The 25,590-nt window shown below is 42.4% G+C and overlaps 1 protein-coding gene across 1 annotated transcript in view; it reads left to right on the forward strand.

Annotated features, from left to right (window-relative positions):
• The window catches only part of LOC119176808 (uncharacterized), a 78,812-nt gene that overhangs the window by 40,031 nt on the left and 13,191 nt on the right, over window positions 1-25,590 (forward strand). The window contains exons 47-89 of the mRNA XM_075877534.1: window positions 2,685-2,814; window positions 2,912-3,054; window positions 3,229-3,352; window positions 5,607-5,755; window positions 6,013-6,145; window positions 6,218-6,375; window positions 6,448-6,559; window positions 7,892-8,037; window positions 8,129-8,255; window positions 8,335-8,474; window positions 8,568-8,685; window positions 8,771-8,922; window positions 8,998-9,127; window positions 10,011-10,156; window positions 10,248-10,359; window positions 10,444-10,595; window positions 10,677-10,794; window positions 10,866-11,017; window positions 12,656-12,776; window positions 12,839-12,987; window positions 13,051-13,174; window positions 13,239-13,390; window positions 13,496-13,616; window positions 13,704-13,855; window positions 13,932-14,046; window positions 15,139-15,299; window positions 15,358-15,478; window positions 15,582-15,703; window positions 16,460-16,589; window positions 18,608-18,753; window positions 18,815-18,938; window positions 19,005-19,150; window positions 19,234-19,360; window positions 19,984-20,168; window positions 20,721-20,850; window positions 20,943-21,079; window positions 21,527-21,650; window positions 21,731-21,876; window positions 21,947-22,055; window positions 22,135-22,283; window positions 22,387-22,504; window positions 22,592-22,740; window positions 24,455-24,575. Coding sequence (XP_075733649.1) covers window positions 2,685-2,814; window positions 2,912-3,054; window positions 3,229-3,352; window positions 5,607-5,755; window positions 6,013-6,145; window positions 6,218-6,375; window positions 6,448-6,559; window positions 7,892-8,037; window positions 8,129-8,255; window positions 8,335-8,474; window positions 8,568-8,685; window positions 8,771-8,922; window positions 8,998-9,127; window positions 10,011-10,156; window positions 10,248-10,359; window positions 10,444-10,595; window positions 10,677-10,794; window positions 10,866-11,017; window positions 12,656-12,776; window positions 12,839-12,987; window positions 13,051-13,174; window positions 13,239-13,390; window positions 13,496-13,616; window positions 13,704-13,855; window positions 13,932-14,046; window positions 15,139-15,299; window positions 15,358-15,478; window positions 15,582-15,703; window positions 16,460-16,589; window positions 18,608-18,753; window positions 18,815-18,938; window positions 19,005-19,150; window positions 19,234-19,360; window positions 19,984-20,168; window positions 20,721-20,850; window positions 20,943-21,079; window positions 21,527-21,650; window positions 21,731-21,876; window positions 21,947-22,055; window positions 22,135-22,283; window positions 22,387-22,504; window positions 22,592-22,740; window positions 24,455-24,575 — 5,821 coding nt within the window. The remainder of the gene's footprint in view (window positions 1-2,684; window positions 2,815-2,911; window positions 3,055-3,228; window positions 3,353-5,606; window positions 5,756-6,012; window positions 6,146-6,217; window positions 6,376-6,447; window positions 6,560-7,891; window positions 8,038-8,128; window positions 8,256-8,334; window positions 8,475-8,567; window positions 8,686-8,770; window positions 8,923-8,997; window positions 9,128-10,010; window positions 10,157-10,247; window positions 10,360-10,443; window positions 10,596-10,676; window positions 10,795-10,865; window positions 11,018-12,655; window positions 12,777-12,838; window positions 12,988-13,050; window positions 13,175-13,238; window positions 13,391-13,495; window positions 13,617-13,703; window positions 13,856-13,931; window positions 14,047-15,138; window positions 15,300-15,357; window positions 15,479-15,581; window positions 15,704-16,459; window positions 16,590-18,607; window positions 18,754-18,814; window positions 18,939-19,004; window positions 19,151-19,233; window positions 19,361-19,983; window positions 20,169-20,720; window positions 20,851-20,942; window positions 21,080-21,526; window positions 21,651-21,730; window positions 21,877-21,946; window positions 22,056-22,134; window positions 22,284-22,386; window positions 22,505-22,591; window positions 22,741-24,454; window positions 24,576-25,590) is intronic.

Consider the following 25,590-nt stretch of genomic DNA (forward strand, 5'->3'; position numbering starts at 1 on the left):
ATACTGTGCGCATAGGGTATGGAGACACATTTCTTTTTCCTTTCTTCATAATTCCTCTCAATTTGAGGCTGCTCCGAAGATATATTCTTGCGCACACGATGAACCAACTTCTGTGCGGTTCTGCGCAGAACATGCTCTTCGTAACCCGCACTAGCCAATCTATCTACTTGTCTGATGAAGCTATCATTAACTTTGTGGGGACAAGATTTGGCCAAGGCAGCGCGGAGACAAGAGAATGCTATGCCATTCTTAACTGTCTTTGAATGCCCGGAAGAATAGCTAAGCAGGGGCTTCTCAGATCGTGGGCTATATAACCAGCAAACATGGTCTGGCTTACGTGTTAACAACAAGTCCAAAAACTGAAGCTGACTTTCCCGTGGCACTTCCCACGTAAACTCGAGGCCCTCGCTGCAGTCCCTGAAAACATTTAAGATATCTACTATAGCCCTGTCAAGTACAGTGTGTTCTACAAAAAGTGTGTTCTGTATAAGCCAAGCATCGATTACTTTGAGCGATTGCGAAGTTGGCTTTTTAGAAAATACGTTGTCATTGTAGCACGTGGTACACCGTCTTGTTGTATAATAACCAAGGTCGTTTACGAAATAAACTAGTTGAGAGTGCAGCGGTGTCCCTATCGTCTCTCTTTGTGTAAAACGTCGTGCGCTGCTTATTTGTAATCATGTGTTGTGGGGATTTACCTGACAAAAAAGCATGCTTTCATGGAGCTGGTTTTACGGATGAGGTCAAACACTCTGTGGTTGATCGGTGTCGCGAAGAGCATGTCGCGCTAGTGCGAGAATCTCTAATTTGGCTTTTCGACGCATCCACTCTTACAGAAACATGCATGGATGTTTGCTTTCGAGCCTCTGTTTCGATTGATTGATTTATATGTTGAATTTAACATCCCGAAACCACCATATGATTATGAGAGACGCCGTAGTGGAGGGCTCCGGAAATGTCGACCACCTGGGGTTCTTTAACGTGCACCCAAATCTGAGCACATGGGCCTCAGTATTTTCGCCTCCATCGAAAATGCAGCCACCGCAGCCAGGATTCGATCCCGCGGCCTGCGGGTCAGCAGCCTAGTACCTTAGCCACTGAACCACCACGGCGGGGCGAGCCTTTGTTTTCTTTTGAACAAAAAGTAGTAAATACTTGATGCTCGCCTTACGGTGCTGCTGGCTGTGCTATCCTTGCTGGCTTATGTGCTCAGTAAGTTTGCGTGCGATGGTTTTGTTGAAGTCAATGACAATGTCGTGAGGAAGCGGCTTCAGCAGAATGTGGTAGAACATCGCGGAGTAATTGTCCTCCGATACTCCGAGAGTCTCCATGTCATAAAGGCATCGAAGTACTCTAAGATTATTGGAGGACTGCACGGGTCACATGTCAATGAGTCGGTGCATGTGAGCCTGAGTTAATGACGCCGGTCTTGGCGAAGTGTTGTTTTAAAATGCCCAGGACTTCAGAATAGCAGCTTAACGTTGCTTGAAGTCCAGCGATCACTGATGCCGGGTCACCGGTCAGAACCGAACGTAGGTAGGCGAACTGGTCTACGTCGACGAGCCCACCCTTGTTGTGAAGTAGCTGATTAAAGTGCTCCTTAAAAGATGTTAACGATGACGGTAGACCATCGAAGTTCATGAGGTCGATTTTCGAAAGTTGGATGGCGGCCTGAGGTGTGCGTGGCATGGCTTCAGTTGGGGCTGCCAGTGGTAGTGCACGGTTCTGAGACTGTCGAAGTTGACGTATAGTCTATACTTGAGTTTTGCTGACGTAATTATGGCTCAATCGTTATATATCACGACCTGTTCAAACACAGCCTCTGCTTCCGTGGTTGATAGCAAAGGTACGATGTCGGAATCGGTGGCCTTCAAGTCAGTGTAAAGCTAGTTGAAGCGTTCGTTGAGAATACAAAGCTCCTCTTTTTCCGGGACACTATCTTGAGTGGGCGTTGCTTCTGCCTCTTTTATAACGCGTGTTAATTGAGCTCTCTCATATGTACGCTTCAGTTTGAGAGCATCCATGGTGCGTTTCTGCGTTGAGCACCTGGCTGTAAGTCGGTATCTTCATTCCGCAAGCGGGAAGGCGATTACCCTGGGGCCATCGATGTGGTTCGCTGTTTCGATGGGTTTCGGCACCGTTTGTAGAAAACGGAGTTTCCCATTTAGTAGAAAAAGGGCTTTATTTACAATAGTCCGCAGCCCGACTCTGTGGATTCCCGCTGCAGCACATGATTTCAAGGCCAGAACTGATCACCATCTTCTTCATTGATCTTTTCCCAACAGCACGTACGCCTTTGTCTACTTACTCCTAATGAAGCATTTTAAATCTTTACTTCTATCAGTGTCAGTTGTGCTGTGAAATTACGCTGCACTCGTGTGCTCCCTGATGAACAAGTCAATTTGTCGCATGCAAGATAGACGCTAGGGGCATGTATATTGATTATGTATTGGTCATTGTTTAAAATATACCTGAACAAATTACAAATACCTGTTTTTTTAAACAGCGTGTTACGGCTAATAAATTTGTCGCGCATGGCAGCTCACCTGCTTTTCACTATATACAGTGGTCTTATGGATTCTAATCAAGCACGCAGCATTTGACGAAACCTACTTTTCAAAATCTTTGCAATTTCTGTTGGCGTGAAAGTAACGTCAGCTATTTTCTGGGTAACTGCTTTTCAGAACGACAGGCATGCCGAAGCGATGAGCTTTTGGCGCAGCTGGAAAAGTGTTATGGTGACCACGTAAAATCCAAAGTGATTCCCAACGCCGTCCCTGGCAACGAGCTGGACCAGCTTCGGTATGCCTGCAGGTAAGTCGATATTATTTCCTATATTCATTCCCAAGCGTGCTATTTTCGGCCGGTGCTGCTTATTAAGGAATGTCGCTCTCGTTTCCCAAATCCTCAGTGCACTGAACACATACCAAGAATGTGTGAACGAGGAAATAACGGGTAACTGTGCTGGAAACCAAGGCCAGGTGCTTCTACTAGATGCGGTGAAGAACTACACTTACTCTGTGTACGAACAATACCAATGGGCTTGCGACAATCGTGAGTAAAATCCATATTTCATCACATACTTTTAACAGACAAAAAGTAGAGGCCTTTTGTCTTTGCCAACTACTAAACAGGTCTACAGTTCTATTTTAATACGTAAATTTTTGCCTGATCATCGTCAGTCTTTGTCGTTTAAATATAACACGTGATTTTTTTTTCCTTTCTTAGACCCCGACTGCAACAAAAACAGTCTCCTGAATGAGCTCATCAGTTGTAAAGGAATAATGACGACTAAAGTGATGCCGAATGCCGCTAACATATCCGACATGTCAAAACTGAGTGAAGCATGCCGGTAAGTTTTCGCTGATAACGCTAATAATGTAATAACGCAAAGAAATGTACGCTAGCAGCTTTTGAATATACACCCTTTATTGAGAACATGGCTACACTTATTTCTTTTTAATTATTTTTTCAGGCTTTTTTGTTAGGTGTATTTTACATTACATTTCTTCCTCCTCTGTGAACCTTTGTTTTCATTTTCCTCTTGTTAATTTTTGCATTATTCGCGATACCTTCCTTTTATGCTCTATGTTTTTATAAATATGTTCTTGCTAAACGACTAAAGCCACCGCATTAATTAGATATGATTTTCGCTGTGCCCGAATGCAAGTTAAGGAAGCCTTCAAGCATAAATACGCAACTTTCGTGTGACTCGCAGTGCAGCTGTTTATAGCCGAATGAAAACGAGAAGTGCAGTAGCGGAGAAGAACTGCACGCTCGACGAAGGAGCGCCATTAATAGCACTAATTTAGAGGCCGATTACTTGCTTTGTGCTTGAACGCAATGAAAAGTACAAGAACTATGGCACCTAACGCTAGCTGTATCAGTAGTTTTGGTGGCCTTAGATCGCTTAGGAATGCGTGAGACATGTGTCAACACTTCGACCAGCATCTAGTAGTATTACGAAACTATCCTATACTTTTATACGAGGAATGAAAAAAAGGAGACATCAAAAAAGGTGTAACATAAAGAGATAGCTACTTCTTCATTGTGGTTAATTGCAAGCCGGGTATTCAAACTACTAAATGGGGAAGAAACAGATATAAATAGTAATGAAGAATACCTCAGTAACTTTAGGTTTGCAGATGACCTCATATTCTCCAGCGATATGACATCATGTTGTTCAGCAATGACCACGAGTAACTGCAAAAAAATGCTAAGCACTGCAACTGAGAAAGGGTTAAAGTAGTGTTATACGTGACTATGTATAAGGCAAAGGTCATGTCAGGTGGCCCAGTGAAGGAACGAGAGATCACGATTAGCAACCGATCCCTAGAGTCTGTACAAGCGTTAACCAAATACCAACAGGAGAACCACCTCATGCAAAGGAACTTTACCGAATAAGGTCAAAATTAATTACTTATGGCATACTTTCCCAAATCATGACCGGCAACTTGCCACCGTGCTTAACGCAGGAAGTGCTCAATCATTTCATTATCACCCGCAACAGCGTTACAACATTAAGGGCAGAAACCTGGAGGATACCAAACTCGATAAGAAGCTAGAAGCCACGCAGCGTGCGATTTAATGAAAAATGATAAGCAAAGCGTTATTGGATAAAAAGGGACCAGATTATAGCAAAAATAAAGACAAAGAAAGGCACAAGAAGAAGAGAGCACAGTGCATAGGAATACAAACAAGGTATATCTTTGTTGCCATGAAGACAAAATAACGGAATGCATGGTTCACATAACGTGGAGGACAGCTAAACGATAGTCTGTGAGTGCGATGAAATCGATGCGCACCAATGGATGGAGACGCATCCAAGGGCAGCCGAGAGTTAGCTGGGATGAATAAATGAAGAACTTCGCGTCCATAAAATGTAATTGGCTCGCGCAAGACAGGGTTAATCAGAGGTCACTAGGAAATACCTTATCCGGAAGTGGACATTGAATAGGCTGTCGTTATTGTAGTTAATGACAATATGCAAGGTCCTACAAGCGGTAATACACAAGCCATCGTTTAGCGCTGTTCAGTGAAGCAAGTTCATTCACTTTCCCATGGGGTGCAAGAACGCCCGTGTACTGAACTATGGATGCACATTACACTACAAATCACTAGTGATCGAAGCTACACAGCTTAACCCACGGCCCATGTGTTGCTTTGTAGCTGAGTGGCGTTGAAAATTGGCCGACAACTTCACGTGCACTTCGTGCTGTGTTTTCTGTTACGTAAATGTCTGTTGTGTAGTGCCCCGCCGGCTTGCCTTTCTTGCCGTAGTGCAAAAACAGTGCTTTCCTGTAAGAAAGGGGCGCCGTGGGACTCGACGCTATATAGTCGCTCGAACAGCAGGATGGGACCTGTGCGGCTTGAAGCGGATGGCAACAAAGTAGGCAAACAATGCGCGGTGTCGTTAGCCTCTGCTGATAACCCCAGTTTCTCGTCAACCGCACTGACAAGACGTATCGAATGGCACACACTCTTAACTATAGCCACGCGAGCACCGAGTGGGGCGTGTTCTGCGCTTCCTGCATTTCTACCGCGCTCCTTTTATGACTTCCTTGTATGACCGTGTAATCTGATCTCACTTATCTCTGTTTGCGCAGGGGCACTCTCCTTTACCAGGACTGTGTTCGTGAGAAAATGAACGCTAAGTGCGCCGCGGAATCGCCCGTGTTCCTTCTTCCCGAGGTGGCCTATTTCTCATTTGCGACGTACAACAAGTACAACTGGACTTGCTTCCGCAAACAAGAAGGTATATACAGCTCGTTAAGCCGAGCTTAAATAGCGAGAATTTTGTATATGCCGAAATATTGATCATGCTGAATATTTGCTGCCTCATCCCCAAAATAGGGATCGGGCAGCAAATATAGTCAAGCGTGAATCCAGCGAAATTTTGTTCACACGATGCGCTCATAACATTGACTCCTGAAACTTCTCGGGCTCGTGTTAGCAGGTCTGCATTTCTTTTCATCGTGGTTATTAATTTATCATTTTCTTTGTCTCTACCAGGACGAGTCAGCGATACCGCAAACAAGGCTGGATTAGTGAAACAGTTAAAAGAATGCTATGGGTTCATACTTTTCGGTGTCAAACGTCCTCTTCGAAACAACTTCAAGGACAAAGCGTTGCGTGAAGCCTGCGTGTGAGTTATTAGTTTTTCACTAGGTGGACTATTAGGTTCAGGAGCGAATCGATAATCTACCTTCATTCTCAGGAGTGTGAAGGACTATCAGAAATGCGTTCGAGCGAAGCTCGATCTCTTCACCAAACAACATACGTCATTGCCGGACAGTCAAGATGTGAAGTACTACTCTACACGCCTGTATAGCAAGTACAGTTGGACGTGTGAAAACTTGAACGCTGGGCTAAAGAGTAAGTCTCACGATATCTGCCTGAGATCGCATATGTTGTACACTGACGACGACGATGACTTGTATGTTTCAGGCTACCATTGCAACGTAGATAGGCTTGAGACTGGGCTGAAGCAATGCAAAGGTCTTGCAGATTATGCAGTAGCTCATAATAAGAACAATACAGACCCGAGCAACATTTGCGAGTAAGTACTGACTGCCGGCGTTGCTTTTCATTCAAAAGTAAAACCGCGACAAATGAGTCATAAGCCATCATGTCGCTGAAAAGTTTGCCACTAAAGGGGCCGTTGACTGTGCAAGCCACGATTACGCCGACGGCACGCGAATGAAACTACGTACCTTAATTAGCCCTAATGGGATACATTTGAATGCGATAGCACTGTACAGACAAGCACAATTTTCCGGGTTTGCATCCGAACCACTTGAAACAAGATTTTTTTTCTCATTTATACAATGTCCACTGTTATCGGATAGCGTTTAAGTAGATTCAGAATATGCATTCTATCAGACATGCCTCTAGCCAAGCAGTCCTGACAGTCTCATGTATACGAAGTGCGCTTCAATTCTTCTTTACAACTTAATTTTTTCAATGAATGAATGAATGAATGAATAATTTTTATATCGGTTACTTCTGACATGTTTACAGTACGTTACTGAAAAGTCACCTTCTCTTTAACGAATTTACGCTCACTGAAGTAGCGACGCTTTCCTTCTCACTGAGTACATCATGTAGTTATTATTGACACAGCTGGTATGCACTTACTAATACGCTTGACCTCACACAGTAAATACGAAATATTGTCATACTTTAGAAGCATCCACTCACACATGTTGTCACATCATCCTTTAAAGCGCGATAAAAGACAAGGTGAAAGCGAAATATATAGATCACGCTCTTTTTGGCACTCAGCTTACGCGTTTTTCGGCATTATAAGCACTTCTGCAAGTGCTGCGAGCTTTAATTATTGCCAGTAAATATAACCGTGCTAGTTCTATAATTTACTGTATCTGAAGCTTCTGTGCATGACCACCGCATGATTGGCGTTAACCAAGAATCGTAAATTTATTGAATGTACTAAAGGGCTCACTAGGTTAATGCGTGATATTGCATGCTAGTAGTAGTTGGTGGCAATGCTTCTACCACTGCCATGTATACAAGCGTCACTTTTTTTTCTCTGTCGCTTGCTTCTGCACCCAACTGCCTTGAGATTTCAGTAAGACAACGAACACAGTACAAACTGAATAGTGATAAAAAATCTATAGTCAGACAGAATGGTTGTCAGGTTTTTATGATTTATATTTTAGTTTTACATGTTCAGTCTAAGACAAGCATTACCCGTGAAACATTTCTGAACTAACCCCTGCGGTTTCAGAATTGCACATGAGCAAGCACTGAGTAAATTTTGTTTGTGTAATTGTTATTATTAGCCGTTGGCGTGCGTCTCCAGCGTCCAACACATGTAAGCAATAATGCGAGTGGTGCCGTGAACCCCCTGATTGATTCTTTTTTTTTTCAGGTATTACCTCGATCACCAAACATGCGTTGAAGACCAACTTCAAGAATGCCGGTTTTTTCCTTCGGTGCTCAAGCTTTCGCGCATTCTAAAACATACAAGCCTTCTCAACGACAGCTACAGGAGCTACTGTTCTTTTCTACAGCCAGGTTGGCACTTTGTTTTACCACGTTCACCAATGTCATTTGAACCAGATCGTTAACTTCAATTTCTCGTTAATTCTGTTTTTTTCGTGATCAGATAAGCCGAAGTGTTCTTCTGATACACTGTCTGAGATGTACGAGCAATGTCTGGGATTCATCAGTTATGGAGTCGTTCCAAACTTGGGCTCTGACACTACCGAATTAGACTTGCCTGCAGTCCAGAGGTAGAGCACAATGAAAACTATTGTGGTTTAGTTTATTCTACAGAACGCAAGTTTCGTCATAATTTTAATATTCTTTAAGGTATCTTGACAACTACAAGGGCTGCATACAAGAAGTAACCAAGCTGACCTGCGGGAGCACAGAGATATCGCAAGAGATGCAGATTTCTCTGACGAAGCCCGTACAGATTGTCAAAAAGTATTCTCATTTCATCAGTGCGAGTGAGTTGTCATTTATCATCATCTTCTATTGTATCAAAGCCATGTTTATTTCATGATGTCTTAGTATTCATTTTGCGTATTGCCGTTTCACAGACAACTGTTCTGAAAGCAGCCTCAGCTCCGCATTGCGCGAATGTGATGGTATTTGGGACATTGACGTGGAGCCTTTGTTAAAATACACTGAAAACAGTGATCTCATTCAAGTCTGCAGGTACGTCTGCCTTGCTAATAGAACTTGTCGGCTCGTTCGTGCTTTGTATGCAATTAAAAAAATGAACTTTTTTTGTGTTTTTCAGCTCAATCGAGATATTCGGAAACTGTGTGAAGCAGAAGGTCATTCCTTTATGCGAAAAAATGGAGGTCGCGTCTAGCCACCAAAGTGTCCATGCGTACCTTTCAAATGCTCTTGACGTGTACAAGACGGTATGCTCGAAGGACCTGAATGCAGGTACGCTACTGGGCTTGTGAAGTAACTGATATGTGACCCGTAACAGTGGCTTAAGTGATGTTATTGCTGTTTCAGTGAATGAGGCCATGTGCAGCAAAACGGAACTCGTGTCAGCATTCAGCCAATGTGGAGGCATAATAGAGTACAGGGTTGCTCCTTTCGCCGATGACCCGCACGATAAAGTGAAGCTCGGCGTTGCCTGCACGTAAGAATGAATGTTTACCCGCGCCTAGAATGCCCCCGCCTGCTTGCCTTCTTTGCCGCAGTTCAAGGACAGTGCTTTGCTGTAAGAAAGGGGTGCCGCGGGATAAGTTATATATATATATATATATATATATATATATATATATATATATATATATATATATATATGTTTGTTTGTTTGTTTGTGTGTGTGTGTGTGTGTGTATTGAGATCTAACAGACAATAATGCCAAGGAATGTATAGGGGAAGTTATTAGAACTAATGGAATGTAAATAAGAAGAAAGAAAAGAGGGTCGAACCCGTTATTCGAAGTTCAAAGGTTCGATTCCTGCTCATGGCTGGTTATTTTTTCACCCTCTTTTCTTCCTTCTTATTTACATTCCATTTGTTGTAATAATTTCCCCTATACATTCCTTGGCATTATTGTCTGTTAGATCTCATTATTATTGTGTCAAAACACGGAAAAAAGAGCCCGTAGGTACACACTCCTTTCCCTTTTATATATATATATATATATATATATTTGGTAATAGATGTTATAAGCTGCAGCGCTTGTAACCCATATTTTGTGCATTTTTTGATGTTGTGTTCTTAAAGAACACGCGCTTTCTATTTTTATTGCTTACGTTTGGAAAAAGGGGGCCAAATTGAGTGTAGTTTACGCTGTACGTTGTGTTGTGTTGTTAGGCGTTAACAGAGATCATTAAACGTGATGCCGATTATTTTATCTATTGCTTTAAATGATCAGTGACGATACCAATATATAAGCAGGAGACGCGGCTGAAAATGTTCATGAAAATGAAGGTATGCACAATGGCGTTAAGCAGAAAAAGCAGTAAGTACAGCAGTTCATTGCGACTTTGTGATTGTGCTCATTATTTCAGTGGAGTGCGGGAATACAAAAGGTGCATATTTTCACGGCTTTCTCCTGTGTGTGAAGACAAGATTGTTCCCATGACTAGCGACGTCACAAAATACTTGAGAAATTACTACAATATGTACGACTGGACGTGCAATGTGACCCAGCCTCGTGAGTGTGCTGCCTAGTCTGTCATTACCTAACGCTAATTAATAAAGTAAGCATTAGGTGGTGAACTTAGAAGTTTGCCTTCTTTCCTTAGAAAGCCGCTGTGACAAAGAGGAACTGAGGAAAAGCTTGTCAAAATGTGTTGGACTCTTAAATAAGGAGTTTGACGTCTCCGTCATGGGGCTCAACACCGAGTACTTATGCACGTAAGTTGCGAGCTAGCCGAATGTGCCAGCACGATAAAGCGACCTTCAGGTGTCTAACCCGATTGATGCTCAATTCACACGCAGCTTTCTGGAGGACTACAAGCTGTGCCTTAATATGCGAACCAGTCCTGAATGTCGAAGAGATGATGTTGTGATGCGGTCGCCGGATATCATCTACTATACCACAGAAATAATATCCAAATTTATGGGGCTATGCAATATGATTGATGTCAAAGGTGAGTGCACATGAACTTAAGATATATATGTGTGCGTTTTTTTTCAATTAATAATGCTATATAATGCCCGATTTTATGCAGAATGCAGCAGAAGCACAATTCTGGAAAGTGTTTATAGATGTAAAGGACTCATCGACTACGGGCTGATTGACAGCGTTCAAGACAGCGGGGACGTTGATGCTATGAAGCAAGCATGCGGGTAAGTTCATACTTTTACACGAGATCAAAATCAGAAGAGGACGTAAAAACGCGACGTTCGTGTCTCTGCAGCGGGCTCTTCCGCTACCGCCACTGCGTGCATTCCGAGATATTCAAGGTTTGTGACGCGTCTAGCCCTGTCCTCCGAGACAATACCGTTCAACAGTACGCCGTAGGTGTTCCGAGAAACCTATCTTGGGTCTGCGACGTGAACACCAGACCAGGTGGGTTGTTTCTTTCTTTTTCTCTTACGGTTCGTCACTGACGATTCCCTTCGCTTGTCAGATTACCAACGCGAAGCTTGAGGGAAAAAACAGTCTATTAACTATCGTCTAACATTTCGTCCATGCATGGTTTTGTTTTTGCTACGGACCAAGTTAAAGAAGCTAAAAAAAAATACGCTTTAACGCGACAGCGTTAACGAGCTCGTCTAACAGAAATTCTAGCGTCGGCGTAGTTGACTTTGAGCGAAAAATCATCTTGTCCGTGACTGAAAAAATGAGAAAGATTCAAATGAAATAAAATTTTCCGGGTCCGAGTGAGGGTCGAATCCAGGCCGTTCGCGTGGAAAGCTTGTGTTCTACAACTCAGTCTCGCGTCTGCTTAAAAATACAGTGAAAATGTTTCGCCTGCTTGGAAATGCGACAAAAATAACCTTCATGCTTTACAAACGCAAGCTTCTTGTATTCAGTCTTCACAACAGAACATGTAATATCACCGTAATATTGCGTGGTACAAGTGTAGGTCACCCCCGGGTGTTAGCACAGGTGATTATAACTACCTCATTGTTTAAAGCCGGCCGCCCACTGCAAAAGGCATACATGTTAAGGCGCGTATATCCTCTTCAGACCACGTAGAGGGTGCATAGCAAGTTCAAAAAAAATTTCACGCACATAATTACTCGTGGTTTAAAGCATGCTACCTGTTACACAGAATGCACTAGGGACAGGATATCACTATCGCATTCAACTCCTAAAGGTGTGGTTTCAGGGTCTTCAAATGTTTTATTGAAGACCCTTTAGGGAAATATTGGGAGAAATTCTAGATTTTCATCACTGCACTAGTAGAACTCGCAGTTTGGCTAGATTGTGTACGTCTGAATTCAATAGTCAACTTCGCGCCAAAATCATGACCACACAAACAAAGAAAACACATAGACAGGGCAGGCGCTCGGTTGGAACGTATCGGTAATAAATTACTGATACGTTCTCCTATGTGTTTTTTTTTGTTTGTGTGCTCATGAATTTGGTGCGAAATTGACTATTGAATTCATCATTGTAGTTGTCCAGTTTATATACCAGAATACGAGGTACTATGCTGCCGACCCATGGTAATAGGGGCGGTGCGTGGAAAGTGTTCAAATTTGCTATTCGGCATCTGTAACAATCAATCTCTTATATCCTATTCTATTTTAAAAATAATAGGGTATTTGTAATACTAATTATTATCAAGCGAATATATTTTTGTTCTGCCGAGCTTTCAAGAACAAGTTGAACGCCAGTGTCGTGATCGTCACAGCAAAATGGTAGGCAGGCACTGCGAGGGCTCTGACGTACTGATTTTTTTTATAATTATTTAGTTAATGACATGCGATTGATGTATTGGGCACTTAGTGACCGGGACATAACAGCGAATGTTCGGAAGACGCACCATGAAAGTACTAAATGTGAAGGTCGACATTGCGCGTGTCTTCTTGTAATTAAAAATAACAAAAGTAATCAGTACACACTTGTGAAGACAGCTACCATTATGTGCTCTCAGAAAGCACGCATATACTACCCGGTAACCATTTTTATTTTTTGTGTGGATATGACATAATACTGTAATCGCGAGATAAAAAAAAAAGCCGCTTTTTCTCACAGAGGACTGCACCGTCAAGAACATACTGCCTTCGATCTCGGAATGCCAGGGCTTCATCGAAGGCATCGGAGATCCTCACAGCCTCCGTAAATCTGATTCATTCGCCCTGAGCGTAGCTTGCAGGTAAGCCCTGAGTTGGTGGCACTGTGAGAACAAAATACGAAGTACGGCTTGCTTGATTTCAGCTTTGTTCAGCAGTACAGAGAGTGCATCGACCTGAACATTCGCTCTGTTTGCAAAGAGCCGAAAGTTTTATCCGAAATATCGGAAATCAGCTTCTACACTCAAGACTTATACCACAAGTACTTGTGGACGTGCGAGAGAAAGAGAAGTCGTAAGTTGATGCTTTGAAATTATAGGGCCTCAATTACAACATGCGTTACCCTGAACCTGGCAGGCACACTTTGCAACATGGACGATCTCGTCGTTCATCTGAAGCAATGTGAGGTGTTCCTGATACCCGGAGTCGTTCCCTATGTCGACAACACGTTCGAGACGCTAAAGTACAGCTACGTTTGCGAGTAAGTTGATCTCACCTATAGGTTCCGTAAATTTCTAATTCTATTCAAATTATTGTTCGTTCAGGAGCTTCGCTGTGTACTCGAAATGCATTCAGAAGGTAAAGTCAACGATCTGCGGAAATAAAGACATCACTGCGTCACCCGAAGTTAAGATGCTACTGTACAACAAAATTAACGAGTACAAGTGGTACTGCAGCTACAGGAAAATTGGCAGTGGTAAGTAACATTTTCGGCTTACAATACAATAAAATTTACTGGGTGTGCTCTCTTCGAACATCTGCAACAAATGATGACATATACGTATTCTGCTGTTGTTGCAAGGTGACTGCAATGAAGAACACCTTGAAGATGAGTTGAAGCACTGCTTGGGCTTTGTGAAAACTGTCGTGAGACTTAAAGTACTGGGAACGTACAATGCTTCTGACATGCGAACGGCATGCTCGTAAGTTGAATGCGGCAACGATGTCGTTTCAGCTACATATGTTTGTAAACGATCCTCAGGCGATTGACGATTCTAACTATGTTGCAGTGCACTTGAGGACTACAAGTATTGCGTGGTGTCGAAAATAAGCAAACACTGCGGTTACGAAACCGCAGTCGTGCAAAAGCCAGCCGTGAGAAAGTACCTCTTTGATTTGTACGACAAGCACAAGTGGATATGCCAAGAAAACGTCATTACTGGTACGATCAGAATCTGCCACACTGAACTTGGGAAGCTCTCAGAATTTTGTTTTTAACTTCTACTTTTGAATTTCAGATTGCAGTGCAAGGCACGTTATGGCGCATGCAAAAAGTTGTGAACTGCATTTAAATTTCACCTCACAGTCTCCACTTGCCGCGAGAGATCCCGGAAGCAGTACAGTGGTCTGCAGGTGAGTGGCTTGAATAACCGAAAATGGCGCTACCATGGGACAATCTTTCGGAGACTATTGTTACGTCGATCATCTAGAAATAATAGAAGTACATATCTTTAAGGCACACGTGATCAGGTAAAAAAAAATTTTTTTTTTGCAAACGTTGCACTAACTCAACCTCAACGGATACGTTTTAATGTTAATTCAAAGGCGTCTGAGAGGCTGCGTAAATGTGCCAGCATGCAGCGATGAAAAATACCTGAACACGCGGTGTCACTGAAGCCAAGGTTTCGACAAGTGATCTGCGTTCGTGGACGTACCTGCCCCATTGAATTTAGTGCCGTTAGCAGGTATAGCCGCTTCCTATTCAATCTGCAGCAACCTTTGACACCTCTCTAAAAGCAATCTTTTGTGGAGATGCTGAGTATGCATATGATATATCGAAAACTGTCACCAATAATAAATATATGTAACTATGCTGGTTTTTGAACCTGCTTCTGCTGCGAGACTTTTTTACGCATATTTGAAGATCCAAATCAGCGCCATCTAAGATAATTTTGTCGTAGCAATTAGAAGCAATATTTTACTACAATCTCTGATCCGATCATTTTGTTTTTGTTGATTTTCTAATCACGGAAGCTCCAAACAGACACTATCCTATTTGCCTTCTACCGCACTTAAGTTGGCGTACAAAACACTTGAAGCATGTCTTCACTTCTGGAAGCTTTTGAACATATAAAATTCTTTAAAATACTGGCAGTGCCTATGAGAGGAATTCCGTTAGAGACTGCTCAAATGGACAGAATTTTATTTCATCAGCATAACAGCTTAATATATAGCTGCAGAAAAGTGAGGATTAAATTTCACTAAGCTGTAATTTCTACTGCACTGTGGCTTCTCTGTCTCATACGAATTATGCAAGCATTCGGTGGTTGAACTGCTATGCCAGGAACCGGGTAAAATTTTCGCCAGTCTACAAAAAGTGATTTCTCTTTCGAAACAGTCAGTTGATCTAATTTAAGCCTTTCCTCGTTCTCACTGACATTGAAGTATTTTACCTTAGTTTTTACGTAGTATGTACGATGTTTCTTATTCACTGTCCTTTTACAGAGGTCTACACCAGTACCATTCCTGTTTTGAGAAAACTTACTTGTCACATTGTGGCCGTACAAAATCCCTGCATCTCTGGAATAACATAAAAGCTATGGCCTCAAAGCGGGCAAAACATGCACAGGAAACCTGCTTGAAACACAAAGACCCTATAAGTTTAGGTAAATGAAACTTGATTGTTTACGTTTCGAATAGCGTACTTACGCAACATGATTTCAGATTCATGCAATGCAAAAGTGCTCGCCGAAAGATCGCGAAGGTGTCAAGGGATCATTGACACAAACTTAATTCCAAACATCCGTAAAAAGAACAACATCCCTAAGATCAATGAGGCATGCAGGTAAGTTGCATGTATTCGGTTGCCACTAGGTTAAATTTACCCTTTTATTCCCACGGGCTTCAGCAATTGTTCCTTCTTTAACAATAACATGTATGCATTGCAGTGCATACAAGCAGTTTCAGGAGTGTCTCTACCAAAACCTTGGTCACTGCAATATCTCCATCGCTCCCAACAGAGAAATCCTCGACAAATACAAGTGGGTCTGTTCCGAGGCACTCAATCACAGTAAGGCTTACTTCCTTTTCGTATAGGGAAAATGTATTTTAACGAGCCCAATGGCTGCAATAATTGGGCTTAAATAAGTGCTAACGATGAAAATTATATTATATTGGCATGCGTTGGCACCGCTTAGCTTGCTATAATTGCATGGAGGCTCAAACCTTTGCAGTAAACATCAGCCGACTAAAGTATTGACCTTTCAAAGAGTTACTTTGTATAGCTTTCATTAGTGTCCCCGTTAAAACAGCCATATTCAAGCGTTAAAATGTAGTCAATGAGAGTAGCCATATAGTGAGAGCACCGTCACTAGTGTCATCTTAAGCTGGCCCTACTTATGTTTGACGTCACGAACGCGCCTTAAAATCAAGTATTATTGAAAACTTTATTCTTCATGAAATAGTAAATGCAAAAATCAGGGACGAAAAACTGTTGCCGTGAGTTGAGAAGCAAGAAACTTATTTGAAGAATACATGTAGCAAATATTTTTCAAGTGAAACATGCTGATCTTGTTTACAGGAATGTACAGAGAATTTTTCTCACACCCAACACTGACATACATCAATATTTATTTTCTCGGACCTTGTTCCCGGCTTCACCACGCTATCTTCATGGTATTGTTTAAAAGAAAGAAACACTATAATAAAAAGCAGCCACCATCAACTATTTCCATTGAAATATAAAACAACTTTTTATAACTCTTTTGAGACAGTCTTATCTACCCGATTTCTCCTGTTTCTTTGAGTGCAATCTTTGTTTTCACAGGTGCGACCGCTTCGTGCAACGCAACCGAACTTCTGAGCGAGATGCAAGGCTGCCTTGGCATCATGTACTTTATGGTTATCCCTAATGCCGGGCAGAAAAACAACAAGCCTGCGCTTGCAAAAGCCTGCGAGTAAGCTTTCAAAACCTCATAATTTTTTGTCATTAACAAATGAATATGGCATATCAGAGATCAATGACTTGAGACTTACAGAGATTACCGTAATGTAGAGCTAGTACAGAGCTGCAATGATCCCACACCGCACTGTAGTGCAAAGAAGATTCTAGGGAACAAGAATAGCCATACAGAATTTTAGACACTTTTATCCTGAGCCTCTTCCACTTAATTTCTCTAGTTGCACATGATGGTGAGAGTAGTGTTTGATCAAATTCGAATAGAGAACAAATATTTGGCCGAGTTCGTAGTCGAATGTCGTATTCACTATCAACTGGACTTGTACACGTTGCAGAAAATTAGCGAGCGAATTTAACTGCAGTTAGATGTAATTTATTACTAGTGTTAATTGAAGCCACAAAAATTATCTGCGTGATTACAAAAATGCAATGAATTACTTTTGCGTTACTTTTCTTCAAATGCTTATTTCCGTGACACAATAACACATATTTACTAAAACTACAACGAACTTTGTGACTGACATGGTGCATAGAAAGCTTGATAAAAAGCTTAGGAGGCTTACCCTGGCTCCTGTGATAAAGTGTTACCCATTCACTTTCAACAGGATTTGTTCTTAAATGCTGCCGTCGCTGGTTCTTTTACGTTTTCTCGTTAAGAGGTCAGCTGCTGCACTGCACGCTCTGCCAATGCATGCGCTGGAGGGATAGGGGTAGTATTACGCAGGAAAACCTTGCACAGCAGCTCGTAGTTACACAGTGCTTCAATGCTATTGTCGATATCCTTATGAAGCGTCGCGCTTCGCTGTTGCTGGCATTCGGGTGAGGCATTGCAGGTAGGACCAATTAATTGATTGATTGATTGATTGATTGATTGAGTAATTGTGGTTGTATTTGAGCAAGGGCCATGCTATGGGCAAAGAGCGCCAGTAGCAGGTATGGCCAAGAAAACGGTGAAAAAAGAAAATAATGAACTTTGTTGAAACCCCCTGTCTGTCAGTATGGGGGTCCCTACATAGCCGTCGCATATTTTTCGCAACGAGAACTGCCCTAGAAGACTGGTTACAACTTTATTTTGAAAAAAAAACGAACTTATTACCAGTAATAAATTACAAGAAATTGAAACTGAATTGTTCAGAACGTTACAGTTTCTAAGAGGTAATCGATTATATCACAGGAAAATGTTATTGTTGTAAGCAACCCATTATTTGTAGCGCGTTACGTACAGTTCTGCTATCAACACTAGTTAATGACAGCCACCTATTGGCTAACCATTGTTGTAAAAGCAATATTGTTTTAATACGATCTCAATTTAATGTTTGGGTTGCCTACCAATTTCTCCGAAAAACTTGCTAACTGTCGTGGTAAAAGCTAGGGCTTTTGTAGAACTACCGGCGATGTAGACTGTGAAGTGTGTTTCTCTATGCGTGGTTTTTAGATGACTGCGGAAATTGTAATTGCATTTCGAAGTAATTTATCATGAGTAAGCGAAAGTATACTCGAAAATGGGACAAATAAAAAGAAGACGAAAGGAAAATGCTCCGTGTGTTCGTCAGTCTCGCAAGCTTTCTTTTTAGTCAACTTGTACGAGTTCGCCAAATACACGCTGCCTACTACGCTGTGGCCCGTCCCTTAGGCAGATACCCTGTGAATACGGACACCTAGATACAGTGGGCGATACATAGTTTGTAATTTAAAGCTGTATTTCTTGTCGTCAGTAGTTCGTCCTTGCCACTGAGATGCTCTGCGTTACGTATAAGGCTTGCCGCTTTGTGGTGCACCTTCAGCGCTCTCAACATTTTGCCAGAGTCACTATTGCCAGAAATTAGGCTCATCATTGACGGACGTGCTACAGCCGCTGTTCTGCACTACGCGACGAAAAATAAAGTAGGTTTAAAAATTATTTGTAGCTTCGTCAACTGCTGATGTTGCCCCATAACAGTTGCTAAAATAACCTCACCGTCAACGATAACAGCTTCAGCAGTTAATGTTTCAGTGTGTATCTGTATTACCTTCTAGGGGTCTCAAGCATTATCAGAACTGCGTCCTGGGCAAAACGACGCGTGTATGTGCTTCTAAAGTCCTCGTAAGATCAACCAAGGTGAGACGGCTGACGCGCCACATCACAAAAAAGTTCAGCTGGACGTGCTCTCTGAGCGGCCAAGGTAAGAAAATGTAAAGATCTTGCAATTAGAACTGGGCGCTACCCTCTGACTAATTTTATAGATCAGAACTGCAAAACGCACAGCATTGTGGATCACCTGAAAACTTGCCTCGGGTTTATTGACTTGGCTGTCGCGCCAAACATATTTCATACCGAGGACAAGGCTAAAATGCAAATCGCTTGCAGGTGAGTTTGTTTAAATATGGTTACTTGGGCATCTACCTGAACGCAAATTAAACTTCGCTTGCGCAGTGGCCTCGAGGACTACCAAGACTGTGTAGACAGTAAGATTTACGAGATGTGTCCACCGCTGAATAAATACCTAAAACGAAAGGATGTCAAACTTTTCACGGAGTTTCTTCCAAGCAAGTACAGCTGGGTCTGTCACACAAGCTACTGTAAGTGGCAGAACGTTGTTTTTCTTAAGCTACATTTCTTCTTGAAGTGTGAATAGAAGAAAGTCACAACCCTTTCTTCGCAGCTCATCAGTGCACTCTTCAGAACATCATGGAAAACTTGAAGATTTGCCGTGGACTTGTAACAAGTGTGTTGTTCGCGAAATTGGACAGCGGAAAGCTCGTGGGTAACAGCCGTCCAATGGCGTGCAGGTATCTTCCTTTTTTACTAAATCATTATTTTTTTGGAAAGTAATACATCGCCTACTCTAATCACACCCACTGCCACTGCTGTAGCTGTGTTGCAGAATTGTATCGCCACCCTACAGTGAATTTTTTTATGCAATGACGTACATACGTTCGTACAGCAAAACAAAGCGGGAAGAAGCAGTTGATGGTTAGCGTGTTGTGCCACAAAAAAATAAAGTTACTTTGTAAGCAATAGTAGCTATCACATATTGGTAGCGCTGCTTTCATTGTGGTGTTAATTTTGATTTCAGCTAAGCTTTCAATGCTAAAATCCATGGCTGGAGCCACGGATCTTCGCTAACTCGCACCGCGTAGCAATTATCTTGTCAGTGCCCAAGTTTTTTTTTTTTTGAAACTTCTTTGAACCACTTGGAGAATACGATGATGGTGAGGTGTTTTTTGTGTGGTGCCAGCGAGGATTACCAAATAAACCTCTCCTTCAAGGTTATTTCGCGCTTTAGTGCTCGATAACAGTAACAGCTCAGGTACTAACAACATTACCTTTATATTAAGTAATGGGGTCTCAGTTATAGATAAGGTTTGGTTTTTTGGACAAAACGATAAAATGCATTTTTTGCCCTCATCAGTGCCTTGCAGTCATTCGAGCTTTGTGTCATGGTGCAAACGGGAAGGATATGCAGTCCGGACGACCTGGTTTTGCACCACCATGACGTAAGGGCAGCCACGACCGAAATTCTCGACGCATACGGCTGGGTGTGCAATGACACAGGTTCCGTGGACTCCACATTCGTGGACACTGCTCTTGCATTCCGTATGTTCTATTTGCATTCCTAGTCACTTTGTTGTTCACTATGTAACAATAATTACATAATGCAAACGAAACTCGTGTGAACTTGTACCGTATTCTCTGTTCTGCTGACTCAGTAGGTAATGTGGACGTTCAGGCTCGATGTCGGACACTGAATTGGAAAGGCATACCTTTTTTTTTTCAATCTAGCAATAGTTACGCTTTGGTATGATTGTTTTCGCCGAAGTTAAGCACATAATAAGAACGAAGGTAAAGGGCATCACTCATGCCCCTGGGGCAATGTTAACTGCCCCAGGCATACTTGCCGGGCATACTTGCCACTCAATCATCGCATAACTTGTATGCAGAATTCGTGCTCGTTAATTGTGTTTACTTTTGTGAGCCACGCAAATTAAGTACAGTGATGTTTTATTGCATTTCACCTGAGCGTAAGCGCGGCCACTATTGCCGGGAACCTGACCGGCACCTTGGACCTCAACAGAGACACATCTTCGTTGCTGAGCTGACATATATATGTAAACGAAACAAAAAATTCTTATCTTTTTCTGGGCGCAGGGAAAAGTGGCTGCGAGGACGATCTGTTGAGGGACAGGCTCATACATTGCCGAGAACTGTTCAACAGAACGTTACCACCTGAACTTGCCTCCGAAAAATTTCATTCCGGGGATATCGAACTGACCTGCAAGTACGAGGCACTTTATTTATATATATACCAGTTGCTATTTTGATAGATATCGTGCCTACTCATTTGTTAATCATTTCTGTATTATACTGCAGGGCCGTGATGTCTTACGAAGAGTGTACACGTGCTGCTCAGCTTGAGCTCTGCTCTAAGAAGGGAGAAAATGCCATTGTTTGGGAATATTCCAGAGATCTTTACAGGGAGTACAACTGGACATGTAATCTGGCTTCAGGTAAGTCACTCGTTGTTTTGAAACGCAAGTGTAGCTCTTCGTTCGAACTTTGTAGCCAGTTGTCACGCACTGTAGACACCTCTAGTTTGCCAGCTTATTTGTCAACGAAATGCATGAATCGTAAACGGAACGAACCGCAACATGACTGTCAAGTCCATACAGGTCGAACAGCGCTTAGTTTCAAGGTTATCACGTGTCCTATATGATGATGTTTCGAGCATGGCCGAAAGAGAAAGGCAAAGCGAAGCACATGAAGGGTCATACTTAGCACAGCATGACTCCAAAGTCAATATAGCAAGCCTCTGTACATTTTCGGTGCAATAACAGTATTGCTTCATGTGGAAGTGTGCCGGCTAGGACAGCGTAATTAATTAATGGAGCACAGCTTTAAAGAGTAGACTGGAATTGTTCTCGTGAAGGCCACACTCACCGGTGCTTGCTTTCTAGATGCCCTATGTGATGATTCCTTCCTGCTGAAGTCTATACCAGCATGTCTTGCCATCCTCAAGAATGAAGTGATTGAACACGTTGGTGGCATATCAAACGTCGAGACACAGAAAGTAGCATGCGAGTAAGTTTCTGTCGACTGCATTGAACAATTCAACGAAGTTTTTCATCTTTCCTAAGTACTACTTTTTTTCATTACCTCAGGGGATACAAGCGGTATCAACGCTGTGTCAAGTACATAGTTGACTCTAGCTGTCAAAACATCGATATCGACAACACGGCAAGCCACGTAGGAATCATGGCATTCCTGACGAGGAAGCTTTCTTCGAGCTTTCAGTGGACCTGCAATGGTTCGTTTTCTTAAGCTTCTCGTCAGCGTTTGAACTGTGCGTAACTGCGTACCTGGTTCACGCTTTTCAGGGTTTCATTGCAGCAGTGCTGCGGTAACAACAAGCATTCGAGAATGTGTGCGCAGCCTAGAAGAGCTTTCGAATTCCTTCACCAGAAACGAGAGAGTTGAACCATGCGCGTACGTACGATTTATGAATACAGTATTTTCTGACATGCCTCGTAACTTCCCCGTTCTTCTTTCAACACTTACATTGCAGGAAGGTGACGGAATATCGAGAGTGCATCCTCAAAAAAATGAAACTGACCTGCACACTGAATCATCACCTTTTGCAGTCCAAAGAACTGGAGCACTACACGGACGCTTTGTACAATGCTTTTGACGGATTCTGCAGTGGTGTTATGCCAGGTATTACTGCTATTATTTGATCTTATCGTTTATTCATCTTATTATCTTATCGTTCAAGTACAATTCACTTAACAGCTACAGTTTACGTAATTATTTTTTACAGAATGCAACAAAGAAGAAATGTTACAGTCCCTGTACAAATGCGAAGAAATTATTCTCAAGCAAGTTCAACCGCACACAACTGACAGAGGCAACGCCTATGAAAGCCGGTTGGCATGCAGGTAAGTGCCCTTTGCATGCAATGCGCCACTAACTTGTGCCTCGAGCCACTAACGATTGGATATCGTCGCCTGCTTCGAACACTGCAGAGGTCTTCACGAGTACAAGTGGTGTGTATCGAACGTCAAAACCGTGTTTCACTGCAAGAGCGACGACGCATTCGACAGTGAAGGGGACATCGACAAATTAGTACTCGCCATCCAAGACAAATACAACTGGACATGCGAGCAAGACGCAAGTAAGAACAGCCAATCAAACTGTGGTTCCGACCATGGATCTTCATAAATTTACGCTGGCATCCGCACTTCGCGTGTTTCGTCTTCATTGTGGCTGCGATAGGGCAAAGTAATTTAAATACAGCGTAAACGCACGTTAATACCAAAATTAGACAGTATTTGTAGCTAACACATGTGTACTTAAACACTTGCAAGCGCAACCAAAGTATGTCCCAGAATACGAATAATACCACGGCAATGTCTTCCATTTCAGTGCTATTTTTTTCTGTTTTGGTTTGCACAATCGAAGACTTGAAATTCTATGAACAATTTGTGCTATCCTTCGTGGCCGCATTTATCAGCGCATGGGCTTCTCTGTTTTTTTTGGTTTTTTTTGTTTGAAATGCGAAGTACTTCTTTGCGTACTGCATGCACTTTTAGTGATTTAGTGATTTTAGGATGCTTTTGTGATCAGTCCTTTAAAGGGACACTAAAAAGCAGAACGCTTTTTTCGCGTATTAGTGGAGTAAATTTTCACAATCCCAGAAACACCACTCTTACCGCGACACGACACTTGGTATGCGAGAAAACGCACGAAAAGACACTGCGGGTCGAGACGCCATTTTGAGATTCCCGCACCAAACAGTGTGACGTAATCAATTTTTTGAAGGCGTCTGCTGGGTTCTATACGTAGCTTGTAATCGATAAAGTTGAAGTACCTTGTAATCTGTCGTTGTCATATACTTAACATACAAGGTGTCAGAAAATTTCATCTAGCCAATGCCACAAAACTACGAAAAATACTTTGCAGAATTTCATACGTCACTCGCGGAGATTGTGGCGCGAAACTTAGAAATGAAACTTCAACCTTGGTTTTTTTTCCCGCTAAAAGTAAAACCTATGACAGTCAAACGTATGAGCAATATTGGAGTTATCAGAGTGGAGTGTATCAATCTACAACAAACAACTCATTGTTTCTCTTTGGTCTCCCTTTAACTTGGGGTAAATCAAAATTTGTGCAGGAGAGTAACATGCTTTGATGAATGACTAGCTGCGTATGACATCAATAACATGATCATCTCATCACGTACATGCCCGCCTGTATACCACAGGCGGGTATGTGCCATGTATTCGGGTATGTGCCACAGGTAATAGAGAGTTTATACTTGCTAAGTAACGGCGAGAACAAACATTGATGATTTCGACGTGATAGCATTAAGAAAAAGCTGACATTGACATCGTCGACACGACGAATTCAACGAATAAATGTCAGGGTATCAGCAGGAATCAAACCCAAGCTTTCGGCGTGGCAACCAAGTATTCTAGCACACAGCCGCGCCAGCTCTCGGAATTGCTTTTCAAGTAAGCCCTAAATAAACCCTAACCCCGAGCACACGCGCTACGTATCAGCTTCTCACTTCTGATGTTAATAATACCCATGTTGCTGTTAACATCATTACGCAGCTGCAAACAACACATAAAAATGTTCAACATACACATCTGTGCGTATAACATTTGTACATATATTTAGCATCACATTGTAACGTATCGCTCAATTAAAAAATTGCTGCACAGACGCCTTCCCTCCGCATGCTTCGCATAGCATCAGTTCCTAAGGTACATGCGATCCGCCGAATCTTCCGCCAAGCTCACGCATTGTGTGAGGCGCAATACTTAATGCGTATTTTGGTGAGCGTGTACCATTTACGAAAGGCATTTGATTTTACAATGTTTCAGAAACATGCAGTGCTCCCAAATTCAAGTCCTACCTGAAACCATGCTTCTCTATTTTGGGGACGGAAGTACTTCCGCACATTTTAGACTACGACAATGCAAGCGGTATGGACATAGCTTGTCGGTAAGCAAAACTCGCTGTTATCTGTGCGTCCCTTCTAAAAAAAAAGATAGTGGAGCCACTTCTTGAATTCTCCGGAATTTTTATTTCTTTTTGCCTCTCAACTGAGTGCTCCTCGTTTTCCACATGCAGCAGCTTTCAGTTAAAGGGTCGCCTCTTCATTCGAGCTGACGTAAAACAGGATTCACACGCGAAATTGGTGGCAATGCGTGTCCCACACGCTACCACGTAATCTGTCTAATAGACCGGGACTGATATCTCAACTCTTGCCCGCCATGGTGGATCAGTGGCTAAGGTGCTCAGCTGCTGACACAAAGGTCGCGGCTTCGGTTGCGGCGGTCGCATTTATGATGAGTTGAAATCGTGAAGGTCCATGTACTGTGCGATGGTAGTGTGCGTTAAAAACATCAGACGGTCAAATTTCCATGGCCCTTCGCTACAGCGTCTCTCATAATGATATCGTGACTTTGTGACGTAATACACTACATATTATCACCCTCCATGTCTCAAATCTTACATTTTTTCTAACCCAGCAGTATATATATATATAAAATTATTGTCACCTTTTAGTTTTTTAAACTCATCACTTTACGTTTACGGGGCATGTTGCACTGTACGTACAGTTGCACTCAATATAAGTCTCAACAGTTTACCTCAAAATGCATCTCTTTTACTGCAACAAGCGCTGATGTACCAGAAGTAGATGGCGGTAATGTGTTTTTTTTTTTTTGTTGCTAGAACACGCAGTGTTATTTGCCGTGCAAATTAGAATTACACATATCCAACAGAAAGAGGGAGACAGGGCAACCGCTAGCCCTCTTTCTGATTAGCCCTCTTCCTGTGTTGTGTCGTCCCTTGTGCATGTGACTTTAGCTGCAAAAACGACTGTGAGTACCAGAAGTCCCCGATAAGTGGCTCTAAATATGGCACCACTCAAGGACATGCCGCTGAAATCATGCCATATTTTGTCTAAAAAGAAAACAGACATAGTGATTCCAGTAGGCAAGTGCACTCGAAC

This window comes from Rhipicephalus microplus, chromosome X, assembly GCF_043290135.1.
Source record: "Rhipicephalus microplus isolate Deutch F79 chromosome X, USDA_Rmic, whole genome shotgun sequence".
Lineage (NCBI taxonomy): Eukaryota > Metazoa > Arthropoda > Arachnida > Ixodida > Ixodidae > Rhipicephalus > Rhipicephalus microplus.